Source organism: Pygocentrus nattereri, chromosome 17 (genome assembly GCF_015220715.1).
Source record: "Pygocentrus nattereri isolate fPygNat1 chromosome 17, fPygNat1.pri, whole genome shotgun sequence".
NCBI lineage: Eukaryota > Metazoa > Chordata > Actinopteri > Characiformes > Serrasalmidae > Pygocentrus > Pygocentrus nattereri.
This window is the reverse complement of record NC_051227.1, coordinates 38,671,030-38,691,157: the sequence shown is the minus strand read 5'-3', so window position 1 is coordinate 38,691,157 and position 20,128 is coordinate 38,671,030. Positions and strand designations below refer to the sequence as shown.

The 20,128-nt window shown below is 42.8% G+C and overlaps 3 protein-coding genes across 5 annotated transcripts in view; 2 read left to right on the top strand and 1 right to left on the bottom strand.

Annotated features, from left to right (window-relative positions):
- vmp1 (vacuole membrane protein 1) overlaps positions 1-5,898 on the top strand; it is a 22,347-nt gene extending 16,449 nt beyond the window's left edge. For both annotated transcript variants that reach the window (XM_017723950.2, XM_037546733.1), the window contains exons 8-12: positions 292-372; positions 1,431-1,547; positions 2,393-2,454; positions 4,310-4,412; positions 4,976-5,898. In XM_017723950.2, the coding sequence (XP_017579439.1) occupies positions 292-372; positions 1,431-1,547; positions 2,393-2,454; positions 4,310-4,412; positions 4,976-5,119 (507 nt within the window). In that variant the 3' untranslated portion in view covers positions 5,120-5,898. The remainder of the gene's footprint in view (positions 1-291; positions 373-1,430; positions 1,548-2,392; positions 2,455-4,309; positions 4,413-4,975) is intronic.
- A 1,283-nt stretch (positions 5,899-7,181) lies between these two features.
- Positions 7,182-10,885, bottom strand: tubd1 (tubulin, delta 1). Of its 2 annotated transcripts, none has more exons than XM_017723949.2 (8): positions 10,332-10,885; positions 9,631-9,778; positions 8,784-9,000; positions 8,469-8,700; positions 8,210-8,374; positions 7,777-7,905; positions 7,504-7,687; positions 7,182-7,405 (listed from the first exon to the last, which is right to left on the bottom strand). In XM_017723949.2, the coding sequence occupies exons 1-8, from the start codon at positions 10,480-10,482 to the stop codon at positions 7,303-7,305; spliced, it is 1,329 nt and encodes a 442-aa protein (XP_017579438.1). In that variant the 5' UTR covers positions 10,483-10,885; the 3' UTR covers positions 7,182-7,302. The 2 variants fall into 2 exon arrangements, with proteins under 2 accessions (XP_017579438.1, XP_037402629.1); XM_037546732.1 differs by having other exon boundaries at positions 10,262-10,474.
- A 2,223-nt stretch (positions 10,886-13,108) lies between these two features.
- On the top strand, positions 13,109-19,903 carry rps6kb1b (ribosomal protein S6 kinase b, polypeptide 1b). The gene is made up of 15 exons (XM_017723948.2): positions 13,109-13,305; positions 14,917-14,960; positions 15,241-15,361; positions 15,481-15,549; positions 15,665-15,812; positions 16,094-16,151; positions 16,939-17,039; positions 17,216-17,306; positions 17,409-17,499; positions 17,676-17,783; positions 17,882-17,944; positions 18,141-18,218; positions 18,315-18,422; positions 18,524-18,636; positions 18,978-19,903. Exons 1-15 carry the CDS (start codon positions 13,237-13,239, stop codon positions 19,222-19,224), a joined length of 1,509 nt encoding a protein of 502 aa, XP_017579437.1. The 5' UTR covers positions 13,109-13,236; the 3' UTR covers positions 19,225-19,903.
- Positions 19,904-20,128: the final 225 nt, after the last annotated feature.

Below are 20,128 nucleotides of genomic sequence, written 5' to 3'. Positions count from 1 at the left end.
AAATGTAAATGTAAATGTACCGCTAGCTGACTAGTCTTTTTTTTTTACTCCTGACGATTATCCTGCAGTTTTATTGCAGCTTTAATCATATCCACCTGATTCTTACCTCCAGATGCTCTTGAAGGCTTGATGAACTGAATAGATAAATTAGTAGTTTTTAAAGATTTATAAGCTGGTTACTACAAGAGACTGTTATCAATAAAGCCTGTGGAGGATTCTATGAGGGAACACATCACTGTAAGGGTACATCAGAGATGGCAAAGACTTGACAATGTTCTCTGTGCTTTGCAGGACTTTGCAACAAGAGCAAAACTTGCTGTTCAAAACTTGGTTCAGAAAGTGGGATTCTTAGGAATTCTAGCCTGTGCCTCAGTAAGTTTCCCTTTGTGCTTTGTGTGTGTGTGTGTGTGTGTGTGTGTGTGTGTGTGTGTGTGTGTGTGTGTGTGTGTGTGTGTGTGTACATGCATTTTATTTGTGTGTATTTAAACCTGAAAATAAACAAAGTTTTTGAATTTTGAAGAAATAAAACAAATTTCTGACGGATAAAATAAATGAACGCAGATTTGAAACTGTTTCTAGGTCATTAATCAAATTTAAGCCAAATTGCAGTATTGACTGTGGTAAGGCCTGTGATTAAAGTCTTATCTCTTCCACTGAAGCATGAGTTCAGATAAAGTTTTGATCAGCTGATCAGAGGCTTTTGCACCAATATCTGAAGTTCATGCCACCCTGAGTGCGCAGAGTCATTAAAGCTAAAGGTGAAAATTCTGTATATTTATGAAAGATTCTACTTTTCATTCAAATTATGTAGATAATATAAGCGATTTATACTGTCAGATTTTAAATTTAAAGAAGTTAACTTGTAGCTAATTAGAATAAATTTGTGAATATGTTAATTGTGGACCGTTTAACTGGCCTTTCGTGAAACAGTGGTGTTTGTTTGTCGTATCCGTTGGAATTGGCCTTGGAAGCCATGGAACTTTCACTGATTTTGCTTGCTGTATGTCTGTATGTGCATAAATGTGTACTTATATAATATATATTATATGCTGCAAATTTAACGTTAAACTCTATAAGTTAAGTGATACTTTTTCATCCCACAAACGGGGAAATCCCACCTCCTCATTTAAACCATCCATGAAGTGAAACACCACATACACACTAGTGAACACACACACTAGGGGGCAGTGAGCACACTTGCCCGGAGCGGTGGGCAGCCCTATCCACTGCGCCCGGGGAGCATTGGGGGTTAGGTGTCTTGCTCAAGGACACCTCAGTCCTGGGGATCGAACCGGCGACCTTCCGGTCACAGGGCCAGATCCCTAACCTCCAGCCCACGACTGCCCCCAAATATATATCCTCTATTATATTAATTCTTTAATTCATTGTGTTCTTTATTTTTTATTTCTTCTTTTTTTTCCATTCCTCAGATCCCGAATCCCCTTTTTGATCTGGCTGGCATTACATGTGGCCATTTCCTTATTCCATTCTGGACCTTTTTCGGAGCTACTTTAATCGGAAAGGCGGTTATTAAGATGCACATTCAGGTACGCTCAAAGAACGAATGTAATAGGGTTGTTTATTAAGCTGATGGGTCTTTCTGTTCTTGTCATGTTTTAATTATTAAAGTTACTTCATTTTTTTCTACATGCGTTAATGTACATGGTCTATACTTGTAAACTGTCTATAGTTGTAATAACATTAGAACATTGTTTCATGACCCTGGAGTCACCAAGTGAGGCTGTTTTTCCCCGGAATGCTTTAGGACGAATGTGTTGAGGAACAACGAATAGGCTACGCGTCAAGTCAGAGATATGAAGATTTAATACAAGATTTGTTGTAATAAAAACGAGCAAGAAAGAAAATCGGACGGCACTACTAGCATCATTTATTTTAAATGTTCGTTTAACAGTTTCATGGCAACACAGCTGCTGAGGAAGATTTCCTGTATTTTTCTGTTTATCCTCAAAGTTTTAGTGCTTAGTCACGGCAAGTCTCTACCTTAATGAGGCTTCTTGGTGGAAGCAGCATGAAAGGTACACAGTTCATCACCAAAATCCTTTTTTTGTTTAATCAAAATGATAACTATACAGTTTCTAGACAAGGGTCAAGAAAACAGGAGTCCCTCCAGGAGCTGTTTCAGTCGTTAAAGCAGGCTGACGCATCGGATGCTTGTGTCAGTCAGTGATCTCACCTCTTCTCCTCTGGGTGGGAGTCTCTCAGCATGTCCTGCAGACACAATGTGCCTCAAGGCTTTGCATGTCATATCCTTTCCCTCTTAATGTTGGTCTGATTCTCAGCACCCCAGCGATGCCTTTTCATCTCATCTCCCTAACGCCTCACGCTTGATTCATTGTCTGAAACTTTGTGTCTATGTCTGATCTTTCCACAGAAACTGTTTGTTATCATAACATTCAGCAGGCACATAGTGGAGCAGATGGTTTCTCTCATTGGGTGAGTAATAGAGCCATGTTTTTATGAAGAAAATAGGGAGAATCCATGATTTCTGGCAGTGTTGGAGTTTCGAAATGACAGAGTATGAACACAAAATACCGAAAATAGCGTATGAACAGTATTCAAAACAAAGATGTTATTAAAAACAGATTATTTTACCTGAGTCAATACTGGCCTGACCAAATAATGATATTGGGCTTCGGGTGTTTTTTAAAGAGTGTGTCCTTTTTTTGCATTTGGCCAAACATTGTGTCCAATTTGATCAAATAATGTAGTAAATAACGTTGATTAAGTAGTTTAAAGCACAAATATGGGGAAAAAAGGGGAATACATATTTAGCTGTAATTTTCTGTGAATTTGTTTCATGCTAAAAAAAACTGGCACTTTATTGCCACTTTTACTGTAAATTAAATAAATGAAGAATAGTCTCTGATTTTCACTCAGTACTGTACATGTTTATAGACAGTATTAAAGTACTAAGAACTAAAACTAAAAGTTAAACTTTATGCTTTAGAATTTTTTTTTTTTTTTAATGTTGGCTAAAGGACGGGTTTGGTATTAGTGACCCAAATCAATGAATGGTTCTTTTGAGATTATTTTGGTTGTTTGGACTACATTTAATAATTGACCAGTTCTACATGTGGAGCTTGGAGGCATTTAGCCCAGTTCGCTGCTCTCCTGATGTGATGAGTTCCTTTCAGTTTGACTGCCTGCTTTCCCGTGCAGCTCAGTTTCTCACCACAGTGGTCAGATTCTTCGAGCCGTCTCGTCTGACTCATCAAACGAAGAGCTTTGAGCTTTTGCTTTATAACCGTTTTGTTAATAGCTTTGTGTGCAGCGCTGTCTGGTTTTTTAGCCGACTGAAAGAAATGCCATTTAAGGAGATGGCTGTTGGGTTAGCGAGATGTAGATGGCACTTCTGTGATCAACCACAGTGAGTTAAAATTAGAGGTTGGGTGTCCACATTTGGCCTTCCGCACTGCTCAGAGGTTGAATTGGAAATTCTTTTTCCTGCGTGATTGTAACCACACGTCTTTCCCGACCAAGTTTGCTGATTTAGTGGCGGAATGTGGTGACTAAATTCGATGAAAGGAAAAGTGGCGAGAGCCTCCGTTTGATATGGAGACCGGTAACGGGTTGGGTTCCCATCTGCCAGCCTTTAGTTCTCACGGTGGTGTGGGCTTGGATGACTCGGTCTGTCCATTTTATATAAAAATGTGCTTTTGATTTTTATTTTATGCACGGAGAAGTTTTAAGGTCCTACTTCATGAGAAAGCTCTTCAGACGGCGTCAGGTTTTCCTCGTTTTCAAATGTAGGATTGCTGAGAGAAGCTCAGATTGAGTTTATATCTTCAGCTGTTTTTTCACTTGAATAGCAGCAAATTTAGTTTTTAATGCAAACATTTGTAAACCAGTGACATGTCGTGTGTTATCTGGTCCTAACCAAGTCATGAATGAATGTTTCTTTGTAGGCCAGTGTTAGTTTGTCTTAAAAATCTGGAACAGGCTTTAAAGCTTTCATAAGCCTTTAGATGTGCTGCTGCATTGTGAATTAGATGTGTGTCACTGGCTGACGCTCCTTCAAACCTGGGCGGTTCTTCTTACATGGATCTGATGACACAATATCGACTCACTTCCTGATTAATAGCTTCAGACTAGTTCCAACAGGAAGCTCAGCAATATAAGTCAGGGTTCAGAGATCTCTTTCTCCAGTGTGCTGTGGTGCCTCAGCCAGGGCGCTCACTAGGCATTGGTGAGAGCTGGATGTTCACGGCCATCTGAGTGGACTCCCTACAGCATCATGTGTTGGTAAGTCCTCATTGGCCTAATGTAGTCTGTTTCGCTACATTCACAGCGTCATACCAGGAGTTGGAACTTCCTTGCAAAAGCCTTTCCGTGAATATCTGGAAGCCCAGAGGACTAAGCTTCACAACCCGGTTGCAGACGGGACGCCTGCTGTAAGAACCAGACATTACTTTCCTGCTTTGTCTTTCAACTGTAGGTCCAGGAAGAGATCTTTGTGGTAGCAGGTTTTAAACGTGGGTTGGCATGTTAGGTTTCAGTTTCAGACCGGGCTTAAGGGAAATGTTGAAACTTGGTCAAGGCACTAAGACCTAAGTGGCAGATTAGTTCTTATTTTATTTCAAAGTCAGCAAGCTATGACTTTAGAAGCTCCAGAGATATCTTCACGTCATCATGTCTTTTTTAGTTGAAGTTCAGTTTTTTTTTATGGGTCACTGTGTCCAGTGAGAGGAAGAAGGAAGTAGACGAAGAGGAGGGGGGTTTTTTCAGCAGATCTGTTGACCCATAGATTCTCGCTCCGTTAACAAGCCACTGTTATTATTAATAATACATATCATTTCTGCTTCTGCTGACCATGATTAGGAATAATGAGCATTACCGGTGGTCATTTTCCCATGTTTTGTGTGGGTGTGAGATCTTGGATCAGTGCAATTATGAATGCCTTTGGCAAGAAGATTGAAATTCATGTAGTAAAACTGTTCTTGCTTCTTCTGTGTAGGGAGAGAACTGGCTTTCCTGGGTTTTTGAGAAAGTGGTGCTCGTCATGGTCTGCTATTTCATTCTGTCCATCATAAACTCCATGGCACAGAGCTATGCCAAGCGGCTGCAGCAGAGGAAGTACTCTGAGGAGAAAACCAAGTGATAGAACTCACAGTAAACCATCTCAGGCTCCCAGTTCGGAAGCTAAAAAACATTTAACCTATAATGGCTAAATGGGCACTAATTTATTTGTGCTTCTGTCTGTACGATTATGTAGGATCTTCTCTTTTTTTTTCCCTCCCTTCTTCATTGTCTGTAGTGTTTTGACTATTAAAATCAGATGTAATAACTGTGTGATTTTTATCTCTACAGAGACAAAGCAGTTGAGCAAAGACTGTAAGCAGTTAATACTTGTTGCAATGCCTTATGCAACATTGCAGGGTCATGCTTCCATTGAAGTGAATACAGTTCTAATCACTAGAATGATTGATTTATTTAATTTATAGGTTACAGTATGGATGGCCAGGGTCACTTTTCTTTGTGAGTTGTATGTTGAAAGTGCTGATGCAATGTAGGTTTTCAGGGAGTTTTTCTTTCTTAAACACAAATCTGATGTCATTTTCTTTATTTGTTATACAAAGATAGCAATATCGAAACGTGTGTGATTTCTTAATAGTTTGCACATTGTGTAAATAATTTGTCTTAACATGGATGTGCATACATTTATTCAACTCTGAAGAGGTCTTGTATCTAAATATGACAAAACAAAGCGTTATTTGAAGCTGGTAAACTAGCCTTGCCTCATATACTGTGCATATAGACGTTTAACCCCATAAGCTGCCTCAGTCGTTCTGGATTTTGTCTGAATTTTGTTTTGTCTTAGCTTTTTAATAGCTATTGGTGACTTATTACTGTTTGACATTAAATTGGATTAATACATCACTTTGCTTTATGTGCCCTGAGCTCACTTTAATATATATTGTGCATCCGTCATGGAATTGAAATCCTTTCTGAAGCCTGAGGTTGAAGAGAGTGTACATGGGGAGAGGTAAGTGTAAAATATAAATAGCTGAGGAAACCCTCAGCGTTTGAAACCGGAGGAACGCATGAAGTTTTGGCACTTCCTCGTTTTCAGTTTTAGTGCATACTATTATAATGTGTACGTTTTCTGTAAGTTGATATTGCAGCAAAAAAAAAAAAAAGCAGAATAGCAAAAAGAAAAAAGAACAGGTTTTAGTTTCCCAGGAGGGGTTAAGGAAATGAAACTGCTTTGCATGATTCATTGTTCAGGCTGGTTTTACTGGCCGCTCGGTTCCTCACTATTCCATCATGTCAGATAGCTTATCAGACTGGTGTTGGCTCTCAAGTCCAAAGGCGACAACAGTCTATAGGCTGACTGAAATTTTGGATCGGTCATCTCGCAGGACGTGAATATCTGCCTTGGATTTTTGGTTGACCGCAACTCATCTAAAGGCTGAATGACTCCTTTTTTTTCCCAGCATGGTCCAGTGCACCTACTCCTCTACGTTTGGACAGAACCCATTAGATTTTCCAAAATCAGCAGCAAGTGTTGATCGTTTTAACTTCTGGAGAAACTGTTCAGATGGAAACCAAAACTTTTTAGAAGTATTATTTTTGTCATTTTGTACAAACTACTAGCTTGGAATATTTGATGAAAATAGACATGGGGCCAGTTTCCCAGACCTAATGCTAAACTAAAAAGGGTTTTAAGTGGAGACGGTAGTATAAGCATTTAAATCTAGTCCAGTTCTAAACATAATCTACATATAAAAACCTGAAAGAATTTAATCAGTTACCAGCCGCCTGTTAATAGATTGTCGTCATGTACTTGTAACATGAAACACCATCTCTTGTCAGCATTTTAAAACTGTATGTTTTCAATATACAAACGAGTAACTGTGTATTAAAAATAAAGCTGATTTACGGTTCTAATTTGTCGAAAACAAGCCAATTCTTGAACACCTTTGTTTTGTCAAGGAGGAGCACCAAGTTGGTCAGATGGAGATGAACTTGTCTTGTGAACCACCAGATCCAAAAGACTTGAGGAGCTAAACAAACGTGATTTGTGGGTCACTGCATTTTTAACGATTTACGTATGGAATAAGTTAGAAGTACTGGTGTATATAAATTTGCACACATTGACCGAACATGTTCCCTTCTGCATTTTCACTTTAAAGTACTTCGTAAAAATGAAAACACACCTATTGCTTAGAAAAGAATATTTTAATAGTATAAATTACTTCACCAAAATTTTTACAATTTACAGTAGAAAACTGACATTCTTCCAGTTTAAGAACCACATCTTTTGGAATCGACCTCATTGTCTCAAAGGTGTGTGTAGCTCGAAATGATCTGCTCCAACATGCTAAAGCTGTCAAGAAAATCTTCTTCTGAAATTCCAAATTTGGTATACTGATGAACGTAAGCCCTGCAGAGAACAAAAACTCAAAAGTTACTAACCTGAAAGCAAAATAAAAGCACTGTACACATTACATCTCCACCATTTGGTTCAATTCTTATCCTCACCTGGACACAAACATGTTCCAAGCCTTCCTAACAATATTATCCAGAGGTTTCAACAGGAACTGGCTGTTGCTGACTAAAGTGGCAGACTTCTCATAGCCATTGAAGGGCACAGGTGAGGTCCATGAGCTGAAGGTGTCATCTGGTGGGACCCAGGAGACATAAAGGGCAGGGTCCTTAAAAGCACCTGTTGAACCAAACACACGAACCCTGATTTACACGCTGGTCGAAATCTTTAAAACTGAACGTAAGCTAAACGCACGTACGCCTACTTGCCTGCGTCGGCACTGGAGACGTCTTTACCCCGCAGTATCAGAAGATTGGATAGCGATCTGTTAAAACCCATCCGTCTAGTTTGAGCGCGCTCCCCGCCAGATGGCAACACAGACACTTTCCAATCAATACCTATAGAGAGAGACAGAGACAGCATTTAAACCTTCCAACCTAGAAAGGACCAACAATAGCGGCATATTTTTACAGTTATATTTACTACATACATTTACGGCATTTGGCTGACGCTCTTATCCAAAGCGACTTACAATTTGATCATTTTTACAGAGGTAGGTGAAGGTGGTGTTAGGAGTCTTGCCCAAGGACTTAGGGGGCTTACCCAGGTGGGGATTGAACCCCAGTCTACAGCGTAGAAGGCTTACGTTAACTGTCAATGGCCACTAAGTCATTTCTAAGGAGCACAATTTGAAACACCCACCTTCCTCCATCCTGGCATTGGCAATAAGCATTTGTCTTAAATGCTTAAGCAATCCAGGCCAAGTGTAGGTACTGTAAGCCAGTGAGGTTTGAGACATTTGAGGGATGTTGCACAGGCTTAGCAGTTTGTATTCAGGATGACACACCAGGGAGCTCAATAATTCACCTGAACAAAGGAGAGGAATCACAGTAAATCTTACTGAAATGTCCAAAAGACATTGCACGGATTTAGCACATCAAACAGAGTACGACTGTACCACCTATAGGGTTTCTGCTGTAGTGGGTGGGTGAGTCTGCAGTGTACGCAGGCTGCAGCATGCTACCCAGCTGGTGAGCGATCACCTTATTAATATCGTCGACAGAGATGTGCTTGATGTTCATCAGCCGGCTGCAGATTTTGTGAACAGTGTCGTTCTCATGAACCACAAGGGCATCGGATAGCTGGTAGAGGCGCGACAGCGTGAGCACCGAATTATAGTTCTGGACGATCACCTTCAAAGAGAAAGGAAAAGTTTATACACGAGCGTATTGACGTCTCACTGATGTCTAGCGCACACTTTGAGAGAAACAATTACCTCTCCTGTTCCGTAGGGCCACGTCAGGTGATTGACAATAAAAGAATTGGGATACACGTCTCGCAGACACTGTGTGATGAAGGTCCCAACTCCGGAACCTGTACCCCCTGCAACACTCATGACGGCAAAGATTCCTGAAAGGCGATCACAGCGTTCCACCTCCCTCCGGACCAGATCCTCCACAGCTTCCTCGTGGCGAGGGCCATGAACACAGTATCTACAGAGAAGCACACGCAACTAACGTAACGAACGGGTCACACAACACAATGACTATTTTACGTTCATGATAAAGATGACATATGGGTTCAATATCGGATATTAGAGAGGAGAAAAATAATACATTTGATTAAATCCTGTAACAAATCTGGCCTGAAACAGTACTCAAATATATGTGGTATTGGGTCACGGGGGCAGTTGTGGGCTGGAGGTTAGGGATCTGGCCCTGTCACCGGAAGGTTGCCGGTTCGATCCCCAGTGCCGACAGTCCATGACTGAGGTGTCCTTGAGCAAGACACCTAACAACTGCTCCCCGGGTGCCGTGGATAGGGCTGCCCACCGCTCCAGGCAAATGTGCTCACTGCCCCCTAGTGTGTGTGTGTGTGTGTGTGTGTGTTGGAGTTACTTCATGGATGGGTTAAACGCAGAACACTACTAGTGTTTTTCTAGTAGTTAAAATAAGCTTTTGTATATAATTTAACAAGTACTAAAGACATCAGCACAGACCTAATTAGGATGATTTGACTGTGCTGCATTAATGCTTAATTGAGCAGACATGCATCTTATGAGTATTCAATTTGTACTGAATTTCAAATAATGTGAAATGCATCCAGAGACAGTGGCTTCCTACCCATTCGCCCAGTTGTTTCCAGAGCCTTGCTTTTGGCAGAAGTGTGCTTTCTCCCAGTATCTCCACTTTCCAGATTTCGATGCCTTTGCTACGGCTTGAGAAATAACTTTAGGCTCCATATCAACCAGAACAGACCGCGCCACCAGCACTAGAGGAGAATCACAGCGCTATGAACCACAATACACACATTATATATTATATATGTATAATATGTATAGTACGTACACACACACACACACACACACACACACACATACATATATACATATATATATATACATACATACACACACACATATACATACACACACACATATACACATACACACACACATATATACATACATACACACACACATATACATACACACACACATATACACATACACACACACATATATACATACATACACACACACACACACACACACACATACATACATATATACACACACACACACATATATACATACACACACATATACACATACACACACACATATATACATACATACACACACATACATACATACACACACACACATATACATAAATACACACACACATATATACATACACACACATATACATACATACACACACACACACATATATATACATACACACATACTCATAACCGCAATGTGACCTTAGGGGCTCCGTATACTGTTATATCGTGAGGTAATATTTACTGAACCTACTTCCTCGTGAATCTTCCCAGAAAAACCTCTCTCGGCTGAGCTCACTGTACGGTCCCCGGCCAGCTCCGCCGGAGTCATCGCACAGCGTACTGAGGAGCTCTGGGCCGACCTGGTTACCGCACTGACCCAGCTGGACCGTCACAACGGACATGTCTGGGTCCGGTCAGCTAGCTAGCAGTCACAAAACCTACAGAGACGTTCGGGTTAATGAACAGGCGGCTGTAACTCCAGACACCCGTAAACACGTCTCCAGCAAGCGGCGGGCAGACTGGGTTTAACAGCCGGGCTACACGACCGGCTGCGCGGCGGCGAAGTGAACGGACGTTAGCTTAGCCTGCTGCTGTCGACGTTCAACGGCTCAAATCGACCGAGCATGTTTCTCACAGCTGCATGAAAAGAGCGAAGTGAGCACCGCAGGAGAAAAAACAGGCTTTAAGCTTCTGAAACTTCGCAAACGGTCACACTTAATCCCGATTTTCCAAAGAAACGCAGCCGCAGTAACAGCCGACTCTCGGTTTCCCGCCTCCGGATACGACGCGCAGCTCGCGCTGTGATATAAAAGACACGGCATGACAATTAATAAAAATATTAAATAGAAAAATAAATAGAAAATGTATTAAAAGTGCGTTTGCGTCGACACCGCGGAGTTCACATTTTGTACTTATGAATGTGGCAAGAAAATGTTGGCTTGCTTGATTTTTAGAGGTGAGTAGTAACTCCAAAGGGCAAGTCCACCCGTTTAAAAGCAGTCTGCAGAATTTAAAGGTTAGCCCGAGAATGAAGTCAGTCAGAGTCGTTTGGTGTGAAATGCTGCTCTTTAGAGCATAAAGTTAGAGAAAAACACTGAATCAGAAAGATTGAAACAGTAGAAGCACTGCTGTGAAGCTGTGGGTCCTTCCCCAACTACCATTTTCAGTCCCTCTGGGTCACAGGGAGGGGGGCGGGGGGGGGTGTCCTGGAGCCTATACCCAGCTGTCATTATATATATATATATATATATATATATATATATATATATATATATATATATATATATATATATATATATATATATATATATAATGACAGACATATATTATATATATATATATATATATATAATGACAGCTGAGGTCCTGGATCTCCCTCACATAATTATTACACAAAAGCAGGTATAGATATGCTGCCTAAAACATGGTTTTATAATACTTTTGACTTTTGTGGTAGAGTTTTGACCAAAAAAATGTCGTTAGTCCAATTTTAATCCATTCATGGTGGAGCCGTACACGCAGGTGCTGTAAGACAAAATAGTCTCAGAAGAAAATTAGTGGACAAAATTACACACAAAGCTCAGAGTGTGTGTGTGGGTTCGCTGCTGGTTTTGGATAGTAAATGAAATGGCTATGCTTGCGTTGTAGTTATTATGACCCCTGGTTCCTATCACTACCACAGTAAAGAAACCAGTAAGTTTCTCTACAACGAAGCGTTTCTCATCAAACCGGTCGAAATGACTTTGTTTTTAATATGGCAATAATGGAATTATGCAAAGAAACAAAAACGTGACAAATGGCTGGAATTCCCCTTTAACATGTCTGTGGTGTCATGTACTGTACGCTTTAAACCATGTCAGAATGATGTCACTGCGCTAGAAGTAGAGTATGCATGTTTATTGTAGTCAATTCTTGAATATTCGTTCAAAGACGTAGTAATTTTGAGATTGATTGTACTTTAACCAAGTAAAATACACAGTGCCACTTTTATTTGTAGCATATTTGTGAATAATGACTTTTTACACAGTTAAATAAACCGAAACCTCTTAACAAACACCGAAGTTTCTGCTAGAGCCTGAGTAGACTGATGAATCAACGTTGTTTATATTAGTGTTATTAAGCTCTGTTTGAAGGATGGTCAAAACTAAACAGTCAGATAACAGCCGGAAACTCTGATATCAGTATTAAAATAGGATATAAAAACACCTCAACACAGGCCACTTCATATATATATATATATATATATATATATATATAATTTTTTTTTCTAGTAGGCTGGTAACAGCTAGTCTCTCCCTCTCTCTACAATATACTTTACATATCGCTGTTGTCAGATCAAAACCTCGTATCTCCAAAATGGTAACTTTACAGGAGAAGGAAAAAACCTACTTCATTTTTAATGTAAGTCAATGGAACCAGAATTTTTCTCAAGTCATTTTGGGTCATTTCCTTTGCTTCATTCATCATGAAACTGGCACGCAACGTAAAGGGCGATAGGTCATTTCAAATTATGCAAAAAACTGAAAAATGTCAAAAATGGAGATAAGAGGTTTTGTCCCGACAACAGCGACATACTTATTTTCCACGTGGCTAGTCATTTGGCGAACACGAGGCGTGCCGGACCCGAGTCAGGGCGGCGTGCCGGACCGGAGTCAGGGCGGCGTGCCGGGCCCGAGTCAGGGCGGCGTGCCGGGTCCGGGTCCGGGTCCGGGTCAGGGCGGCGTGCCGGGTCCGGGTCCGGGTCCGGGTCAGGGCGGCGTGCCGGGTCCGGGTCCGGGTCAGGGTGGCGTGCCGGGCCCGAGTCAGGGCGGCGTGCCCGGCCTTCAGTCGCCGCCTCTCGGCAGTGCTCAGCCCTGACTGCTCTACTCTGCGGTTCTATAAAACATGATATATATTTAGTTTTTGCCACTCTCACACCCCCTCTCTTTTATTTATCTTGTAACTCCGTGTTTTCTCCGTGTTTGGCTTCTGCTCTGCTTTATTGTCCAAAAATCCCGAAAATAATAAAATAACAGCGGTAGCGTCGCTCGGGCCGCAGTGCGCATGCTCCTGCCGTAGCCGGTCATGGCGACGGTGTGTTCATGTCCATGAGGCGGGAAGCGCAGCCTTCTCTCTCCGTCTCTCCCTCAGCGCGGATTAACGCAGCGACATAAACGATGGCCGGAGTGTTCGATATCGATCTGGACCAGCCGGAGGAGAACGTCTCCGACGAAGAGCTTGAGGAGGTGAGCGACTCTTATCTTTGTTCTCCTTCTTCTCCACGCCCTGCTAGCAGGCCTCGCCGGAGTCCTCGGGCCTCGGCAGCCGAGCGCTGTCCGGCCGTGTTGTGCTAGCGAGCGCCGCTGCACGTCCCGCTCGTTTAGCCCTCGGCAGACGCCCCGGTCCTGCTTTTCGGGCGTGAATGTTCAGTCTGAATGTGGATGATCTCTAACAGCCGCTTTCACCAGCAGCCCCTTCATTATTTTGTGAGATAAGGTGGTTTTTATGTCCATGCTAGCTTGGTGAAGCTACGCCGTGCTGTATCGTGTTGTGTCTTGCCAGCAGCCGGTCCGCTCTCCGAGAACCCGGTTCTGATCAGCTGCCGGTCCGCTCTCCGAGAACCCGGTTCTGATCGGCTGCCAGTCCGCTCTCCGAGAACCCGGTTCTGATCGGCTGCCGGTCCGCTCTCCGAGAACCCGGTTCTGATCGGCTGGCAGTCCGCTATGAGAACCCGGTTCTGATCGGCTGCCAGTCCGCTCTCCAAGATCCCGGTTCTGATTGGGTGGCAGTCCGCACTGAGAACCCGGTTCTGGTCGGCTGTCTGCTGCCTGTCCGCTCTCCGAGAACCCGGTTCTGATCGGCTGCCAGTCCGCTTTCCGAGAACCCGGTTCTGATCGGCTGCCTGCTGCCTGTCCGCTCTCCGAGAACCGGGTTCTGATCGGCTGCCTGCTGCCTGTCCACTCTCCGAGAACCGGGTTCTGATCGGCTGCCTGCTGCCTGTCCGTTCTCCGAGAACCGGTTTCTGGTCGGCTGCCTGCTGCCTGTCCGCTCTCCGAGAACCCGGTTCTGATCGCCTGCGTGCTGCCTGTCCGCTCTCCGAGAACCCGGTTCTGATCGCCTGCCTGCTGCCTGTCCGCTCTCCGGGAACCCGATTCCAGCGGCCGCCTGTCCGCTCTCCGAGAAAACCGATTCCAGTTGGCCGCCTGTCCGCTCTCCGAGAACCCGATTCCAGTCGGCCCCCTGTCCGCTCTCCGAGAACCCGATTCCAGTCGGCCGCCTGTCCGCTCTCCGAGAACCCGATTCCGGTCGGCGGCCTGTCCGCTCTCCGAGAACCCGATTCCGGTCAGCGGCCTGTCCGCTCTCCGAGAACCCGATTCCGGTCGGCGGCCTGTCCGCTCTCCGAGAACCCGATTCCGGTCGGCGGCCTGTCCGCTCTCCGAGAACCCGATTCCGGTCGGCCGCCTGTCCACTCTCCGAGAACCCGATTCCGGTCGGCCGCCTGAAAGCTTTTGTATAGCAGCTCCGGGACTGCGCTTTCCTGAAGTTGTCCGTTTGACCAGCGGCTGAGGAGCGTCTCCAACATCCCTGCAGGATAAATCAGATTATGACGTGCGACTCGTGTATATTGGAGTTAGTTTTAGAGGCACGTTAGTTCCGTGTAGTTTGGACGGATACGTTGCAGAATCACCTCCTTCATATTTAGCCGACCTCGCCGTCATCTTGCAGGGCTGCTATTGAAAGACCAGCTCTCAGGTTTCCGGCTGACCATGCCAGCTGCACCAGCTGACCGTACTGAGAGAGCAGGTCTGTTAATTGGCTGTGGTTGAATAATAAATCTGCTGTTTTTGCTTCCGTAGACTCAGATCACTGACTTTATGGACCAGTGCAGTGGCTTTGAATTGTGAGTATTCTTTTTTGTTGTTTTTATTTTAATATTAAGGCGGTTTCAGTCTGATTAGTCTAGATATGGCCCTCAATGTTCAATTGCTGTATGTATAAGTGTGTGTGTGTGTGTGTGTGTGTGTGTGTGTGTGTATATACAATAACTCAAGTGAAATTAGTTAAAGTAGCTTTAGTTTAAAATGGGACATATCTCGATGTGATCGCCTCAGATGAAATTCATATTTAATTTCGTTTGAAATGAATCATCTCTACATGTCCACACGTCTCTGCACCTCCAGTAATATGGACGACTGTGAGAAGATCGAGATATCCGAGGACAACGTAAACCAAGGCACAGAGAGCATACGTCCTGAATGCTTTGAGCTGCTGCGGGTTTTGGGCAAAGGTGGCTATGGAAAGGTAACTTGTGCATTAACGAGACTTTTTAAAAAAAAATAAACGAGGGCTTTTATTTATATGTAAATGCATATATAGATTCTGCAGTGTATACGTTGGCAAGGAGCCTTTTATTTTTCCAGGTTTTCCAAGTTCGGAAGGTGACCGGTGCAGCATCGGGAAAAATATTTGCAATGAAAGTTTTGAAAAAGGTTTGAGCAACATGATTTAAGTAGTTTTAATATCAGTATGAGTGTTTTTTGCTGTAGTTTTAAACGATGTGGATGCAGTCGCGTGTTTTATTTATGTATTTATTTCTTTTTCTAGGCTATGATTGTCCGTAACGCTAAGGACACCGCTCATACCAAGGCTGAGCGCAACATCTTGGAGGAAGTGAAGCATCCTTTCATTGTGGATCTTATCTATGCCTTTCAGACGGGCGGCAAGCTTTATCTCATCCTTGAATACCTAAGTGGTCAGTGAATCAACTTCCACTGTTGTTCAAAGAGACAGTTAGCGCCTCGTTTTTTGCCACTCTCTCGCCGTTGCCGTGGAGTTGCTGGGAGATGTCCTGCTTCGTTAAAATACTTTGCTTTGCTGTGGTTCGTGCGACATACAGTAGATTAGACACCACCGAGTTTCCCTCTGCCGTTTGGGAACTTTGCCATTTTATATCTTGCTTTAAAAATTTTTTTAAATTCTTAAAACAAAAAGTAAAATGTTGATGTGCTTCTAATTGTGTTCGGTCATTTATAGGAGGTGAACTCTTCATGCAGCTGGAAAGGGAGGGCATTTTCATGGAAGATACAGCTTGGTAAGGATAGATATGTTCTTCATTGTCTTCGATGTTGCTTTATGTTCTTTATGAAGTTTAGTCTGGATTTGAAACGACATTCCGAGTTTAGTTTGGATTGTTGGATGATTTTATTATTCACCAGTATGATGTCCCGTAGGAATGCGCTGAAATTTCAGCCACCAAAAATGTTCTTTTGTCCAAAAGACAAAGATGGTAGAACATTTTCGACAACAGTGAAAATGTTGGCTGCATGGAACTATTTCATGATCTCTGCGACAGACGTTAATCGCGTGGCGTCAGTGTTCGTGCCACCCAGGGGCCACGATGCCCAAGTACGTCTCCTATACAGGTCTGCTGGTAAATGCAGCGTCCCGCTTGATGTGCAGAATACAGCGAAATCTGTTTTCAACATGATGCAGAAGTTCACAAAAGCTGGAATCATGCAAAGTATGACAGTCATGTAGTTTGTTGCCTTGGACAACAGTCTGTTCTCAAGAGTTGGATTTCGTGGCGCATACTGTAGCCTGTGTACTGTAATGATGTGCATGTTGTTATTGTATGTGATCTTTTTATTTGTCATCTCTTTTTCGGTTTTAGCCCAGTGTGTCCCATATTTCAGTTTGGGCCGTCACTAATAACGAAAAAGCCTTTTCGTAGAAAAAAAAAATTACCAGTGATGTGCAACATCGTACTGAAGTCTTTGGTCATGCATTAAAAATAGAAAGATTAGAGCAGGTCAAGATCTTTTGATTGGGTAAAATGAAATAAGATTATCAGAATGATCCTGGAGGCTTTTTACTTGCAGCTTTTACTTGGCAGAAATTTCCATGGCTCTCGGCCACCTGCATCAGAAGGGCATCATCTACAGAGACCTTAAACCCGAAAACATCATGCTGAATAGCCAAGGTAAGGCTGGATTACGCGTTAATTAGGACGTGGAACTTTGGAACGCTGCCATGTAGACTCTGAGTTTTAGTGAAAGAGTGTAACCAGTGTACCTGCTGTTTGTTTCAGTTTCGGTGCAGTTGATTTAAGATCACTGTGTTTTTATGATCGTCTTTCCTTTTGTCTTTCATGGACAGGCCATGTGAAGTTGACTGATTTCGGACTATGTAAGGAATCCATTCATGACGGGACTGTCACACACACTTTCTGTGGCACTATTGAGTACATGTAAGACATTTTATTATAGGATTTAAAATTTGGTGGCGCTCGCATTTTCTGAATCTCTTGTTCAGGTTCTTTTCATCAGTATAAATTGCTTTAATTTTCTAGGGCTCCAGAGATTTTGATGAGAAGTGGACACAATCGGGCTGTTGATTGGTGGAGTCTTGGAGCCCTGATGTATGACATGCTGACGGGCGCAGTGAGTACCAGTTATTCAGTTTGACCTTGAGATTGGTCACGTAACAGTTTTAATGCACGGTATCTAATGAGAGTATAGCAGAAGTAGGAATTTATGGGTTAGTAAGCTAAACTGGGCTTAGTGTAGTGCCAGGTTAAATTGTTCTGAATATGACACACACTGTGTTGCCCTTCTAGCCACCTTTTACTGGAGAAAACCGGAAGAAAACCATTGACAAAATTCTTAAATGCAAACTGAACCTCCCACCCTACCTCACACAAGAAGCCAGGGACCTGCTCAAAAAGGTCGGTGATTACTCCTATAGTTGTGTAGCGGTACAGCGTAGACCTTTTGCCAGCTTTGTTAACTTTTATATTCCTAAAAATATTTCAACTGCATCCAGCTGCTGAAAAGAAGTGCCTCATCTCGGCTTGGAGCTGGACCTGGAGATGCAACAGAGGTGCAGGTCAGTTCACGGGAAATCTTATATATGCGTATCCCTACCTTTCAAAATTGGAAATCAGTTTTTCTTAATAAATAGGCAACTGAATATATAATATATAATGTCTGAATTTCTTGTTTTCTGATTTCTAGATACATTTCAGTCTGGGCGGGATAAGTTATTATTTAATGACCGTTATTTTCACCCTTGTTTTTCCCAGGCTCATGCCTTTTTCCGACACATTAACTGGGATGACCTGCTTGCGCGGAAAGTAGAGCCACCGTTCAAGCCTTTCCTAGTGAGTGTCTTCAGACTTTTTTCCGCTGCTGACAAACGGGATTAAGTAAGAAACAGTTACATGTGATTTGCCTGAACTGTGCTCTTGTTTCCTTAGCAATCTGCTGAGGATGTGAGCCAGTTTGATTCCAAGTTCACCAGCCAGACTCCTGTCGATAGTCCGGATGACTCTACACTCAGCGAAAGCGCCAATCAGGTCTTCCTGGTAAGTTGGTGGTGTTTTCAGATGGATTTAGTCCAGAGGTTTTAGACAACGCAACTCTATTTCCTTTCCCCTTGATATAATCTTATTTTCACATGTTTTAGGGCTTCACATACGTAGCTCCATCTGTGTTGGAAAACGTTAAGGAGAAGTTCTCATTTGAGCCAAAAATTCGTTCACCTCGCCGCTTTTTAGGAAGCCCAAGAACGCCTGTGAGGTAATCAGTTTTACTGTGCTGTACTCAATGGACTGTCTCATCCTAATAACGTCATCCAGGAATAATTTAATGCTCAAGACAAAATCTTATTGCAGAAGTGAAGTTAATTTGCATACTTGATTCCCCGAAGGTGTGCGTCACACACGCTGAGATGTAAACAAACTCGTTCAGAGTGGTTTGATGTAAAATGAGGTTTCCCCTCACAACACTCCACATGTACCTGTGTGCAGTGAATAGTTTTTCCAAGAAATAGGATTTAGCCCAAAGTCTTATCTTGGAGTGTTTCACATCAAACCTCTCCAAATTTGGATAATGCCGTTTTTCTGCCTCTTGTCTTCTAGTCCAGTTAAATTTGCTGGGGACTGCTGGCCACGAGGTCCGACCATGCCCGGAGCTTCTTCTCTTCAGTCTCCCACAGAACTGGCCATGGAGGTGTCCACCATGGATCAGATGGACATCGCAGCCAGCACTGAAGTCACCGCTCCGCTGCCCATCAGGCAACCTGCAGGCTCCACGATGGGCCCATTTAAACAACAGGCATATCCAGTCATGTCCAAAAGGCCAGAGCATCTACGTATGAACCTATGACCATTAGCTTGACCTAGAGATTTACTTTGCTTTCTCCATTTCTTTTATATGAATACTAGGGAAAAATGGAAATTCCCCACCACCACACAACCTTCTACTACTGTAGACTGTCCTTCACTTTCTGATGAGCATGTGTGCTTCACTGAGCTTGAGAAACTACTTCAGTTCCTCACGTCCCAAATCCTCAGACCACATTGTTCTCAGATGCTTCCTGTCATAACATATCAGATGGATGATCAGGATTGGGCCTTCTTTTGGATTAATGACTTTTTTTTTTTTTTTTTTTTTTTTTTTTTTTTTTTACATGATTGTACCATAAAAGGAATATGAAACACATGAACAAAACAAATCAAAAATGACTTGGCACTGTTTGCTAAATGTGCAGACTAGATGACGTGGTGCTCCCTGCAAGATGATCAAGTGCTGTTGAGGAATTGCATCCGTTGGATGCCTTTGTGTTTTTACAGTATTGCTGGGGAAGCAGAGTGGCTTTCCGTCTCTGAACGAAATCATTGTTAATTGAAAGGAGAGGAATTTGTGGAGATTTTCACCATGCAGAGGTTAATAAGCTGGCATATGTCTTATTCTCTTTGAACATTAAGTACATCCCACAGTGCTATATAGACGATGGGTCAGTACACAAGAGCCTCAATAAAAAAGAAAGACATTGACTTTTAAATCTTTTTTTATGTGCTGGAGGATCTAAACGGTGTGCTTGAGTGGGTTTTGGTGATTCGGACTGATTGGGTAAAGCGGACAGGGTTTTTGTTTTAAGTTTACTCCAGTAAGTTAGTGAATGGAGTCGGTCCTGGAGATCCTCTCTGTGTGCCGTTTGAGGAGGTTTGAGGAGGTGTTTATGGAAGGATCCTCAAAAGTGGACAAAAAAAAAGAAACAGATGGTCAT

What these genes read in the sequence shown, in the direction of transcription:
- tubd1 (XM_017723949.2), bottom strand. Translation starts at nt 10,482, where the DNA reads ATGTCCGTTGTGACGGTCCAGCTGGGTCAGTGCGGTAACCAGGTCGGC. An exon ending in GGAAACAACTGGGCGAATGG is followed by an intron (nt 9,001 to 9,630) that starts GTAGGAAGCCAC and finishes GCTTCTCTGTAG; the next exon opens with ATACTGTGTTCATGGCCCTC. An exon ending in CAATGCCAGGATGGAGGAAG is followed by an intron (nt 7,906 to 8,209) that starts GTGGGTGTTTCA and finishes CTCTCTCTATAG; the next exon opens with GTATTGATTGGAAAGTGTCT.
- rps6kb1b (XM_017723948.2), top strand. Translation starts at nt 13,237, where the DNA reads ATGGCCGGAGTGTTCGATATCGATCTGGACCAGCCGGAGGAGAACGTC. An exon ending in CATCCTTGAATACCTAAGTG is followed by an intron (nt 15,813 to 16,093) that starts GTCAGTGAATCA and finishes GGTCATTTATAG; the next exon opens with GAGGTGAACTCTTCATGCAG. An exon ending in GAGATGCAACAGAGGTGCAG is followed by an intron (nt 17,945 to 18,140) that starts GTCAGTTCACGG and finishes TGTTTTTCCCAG; the next exon opens with GCTCATGCCTTTTTCCGACA.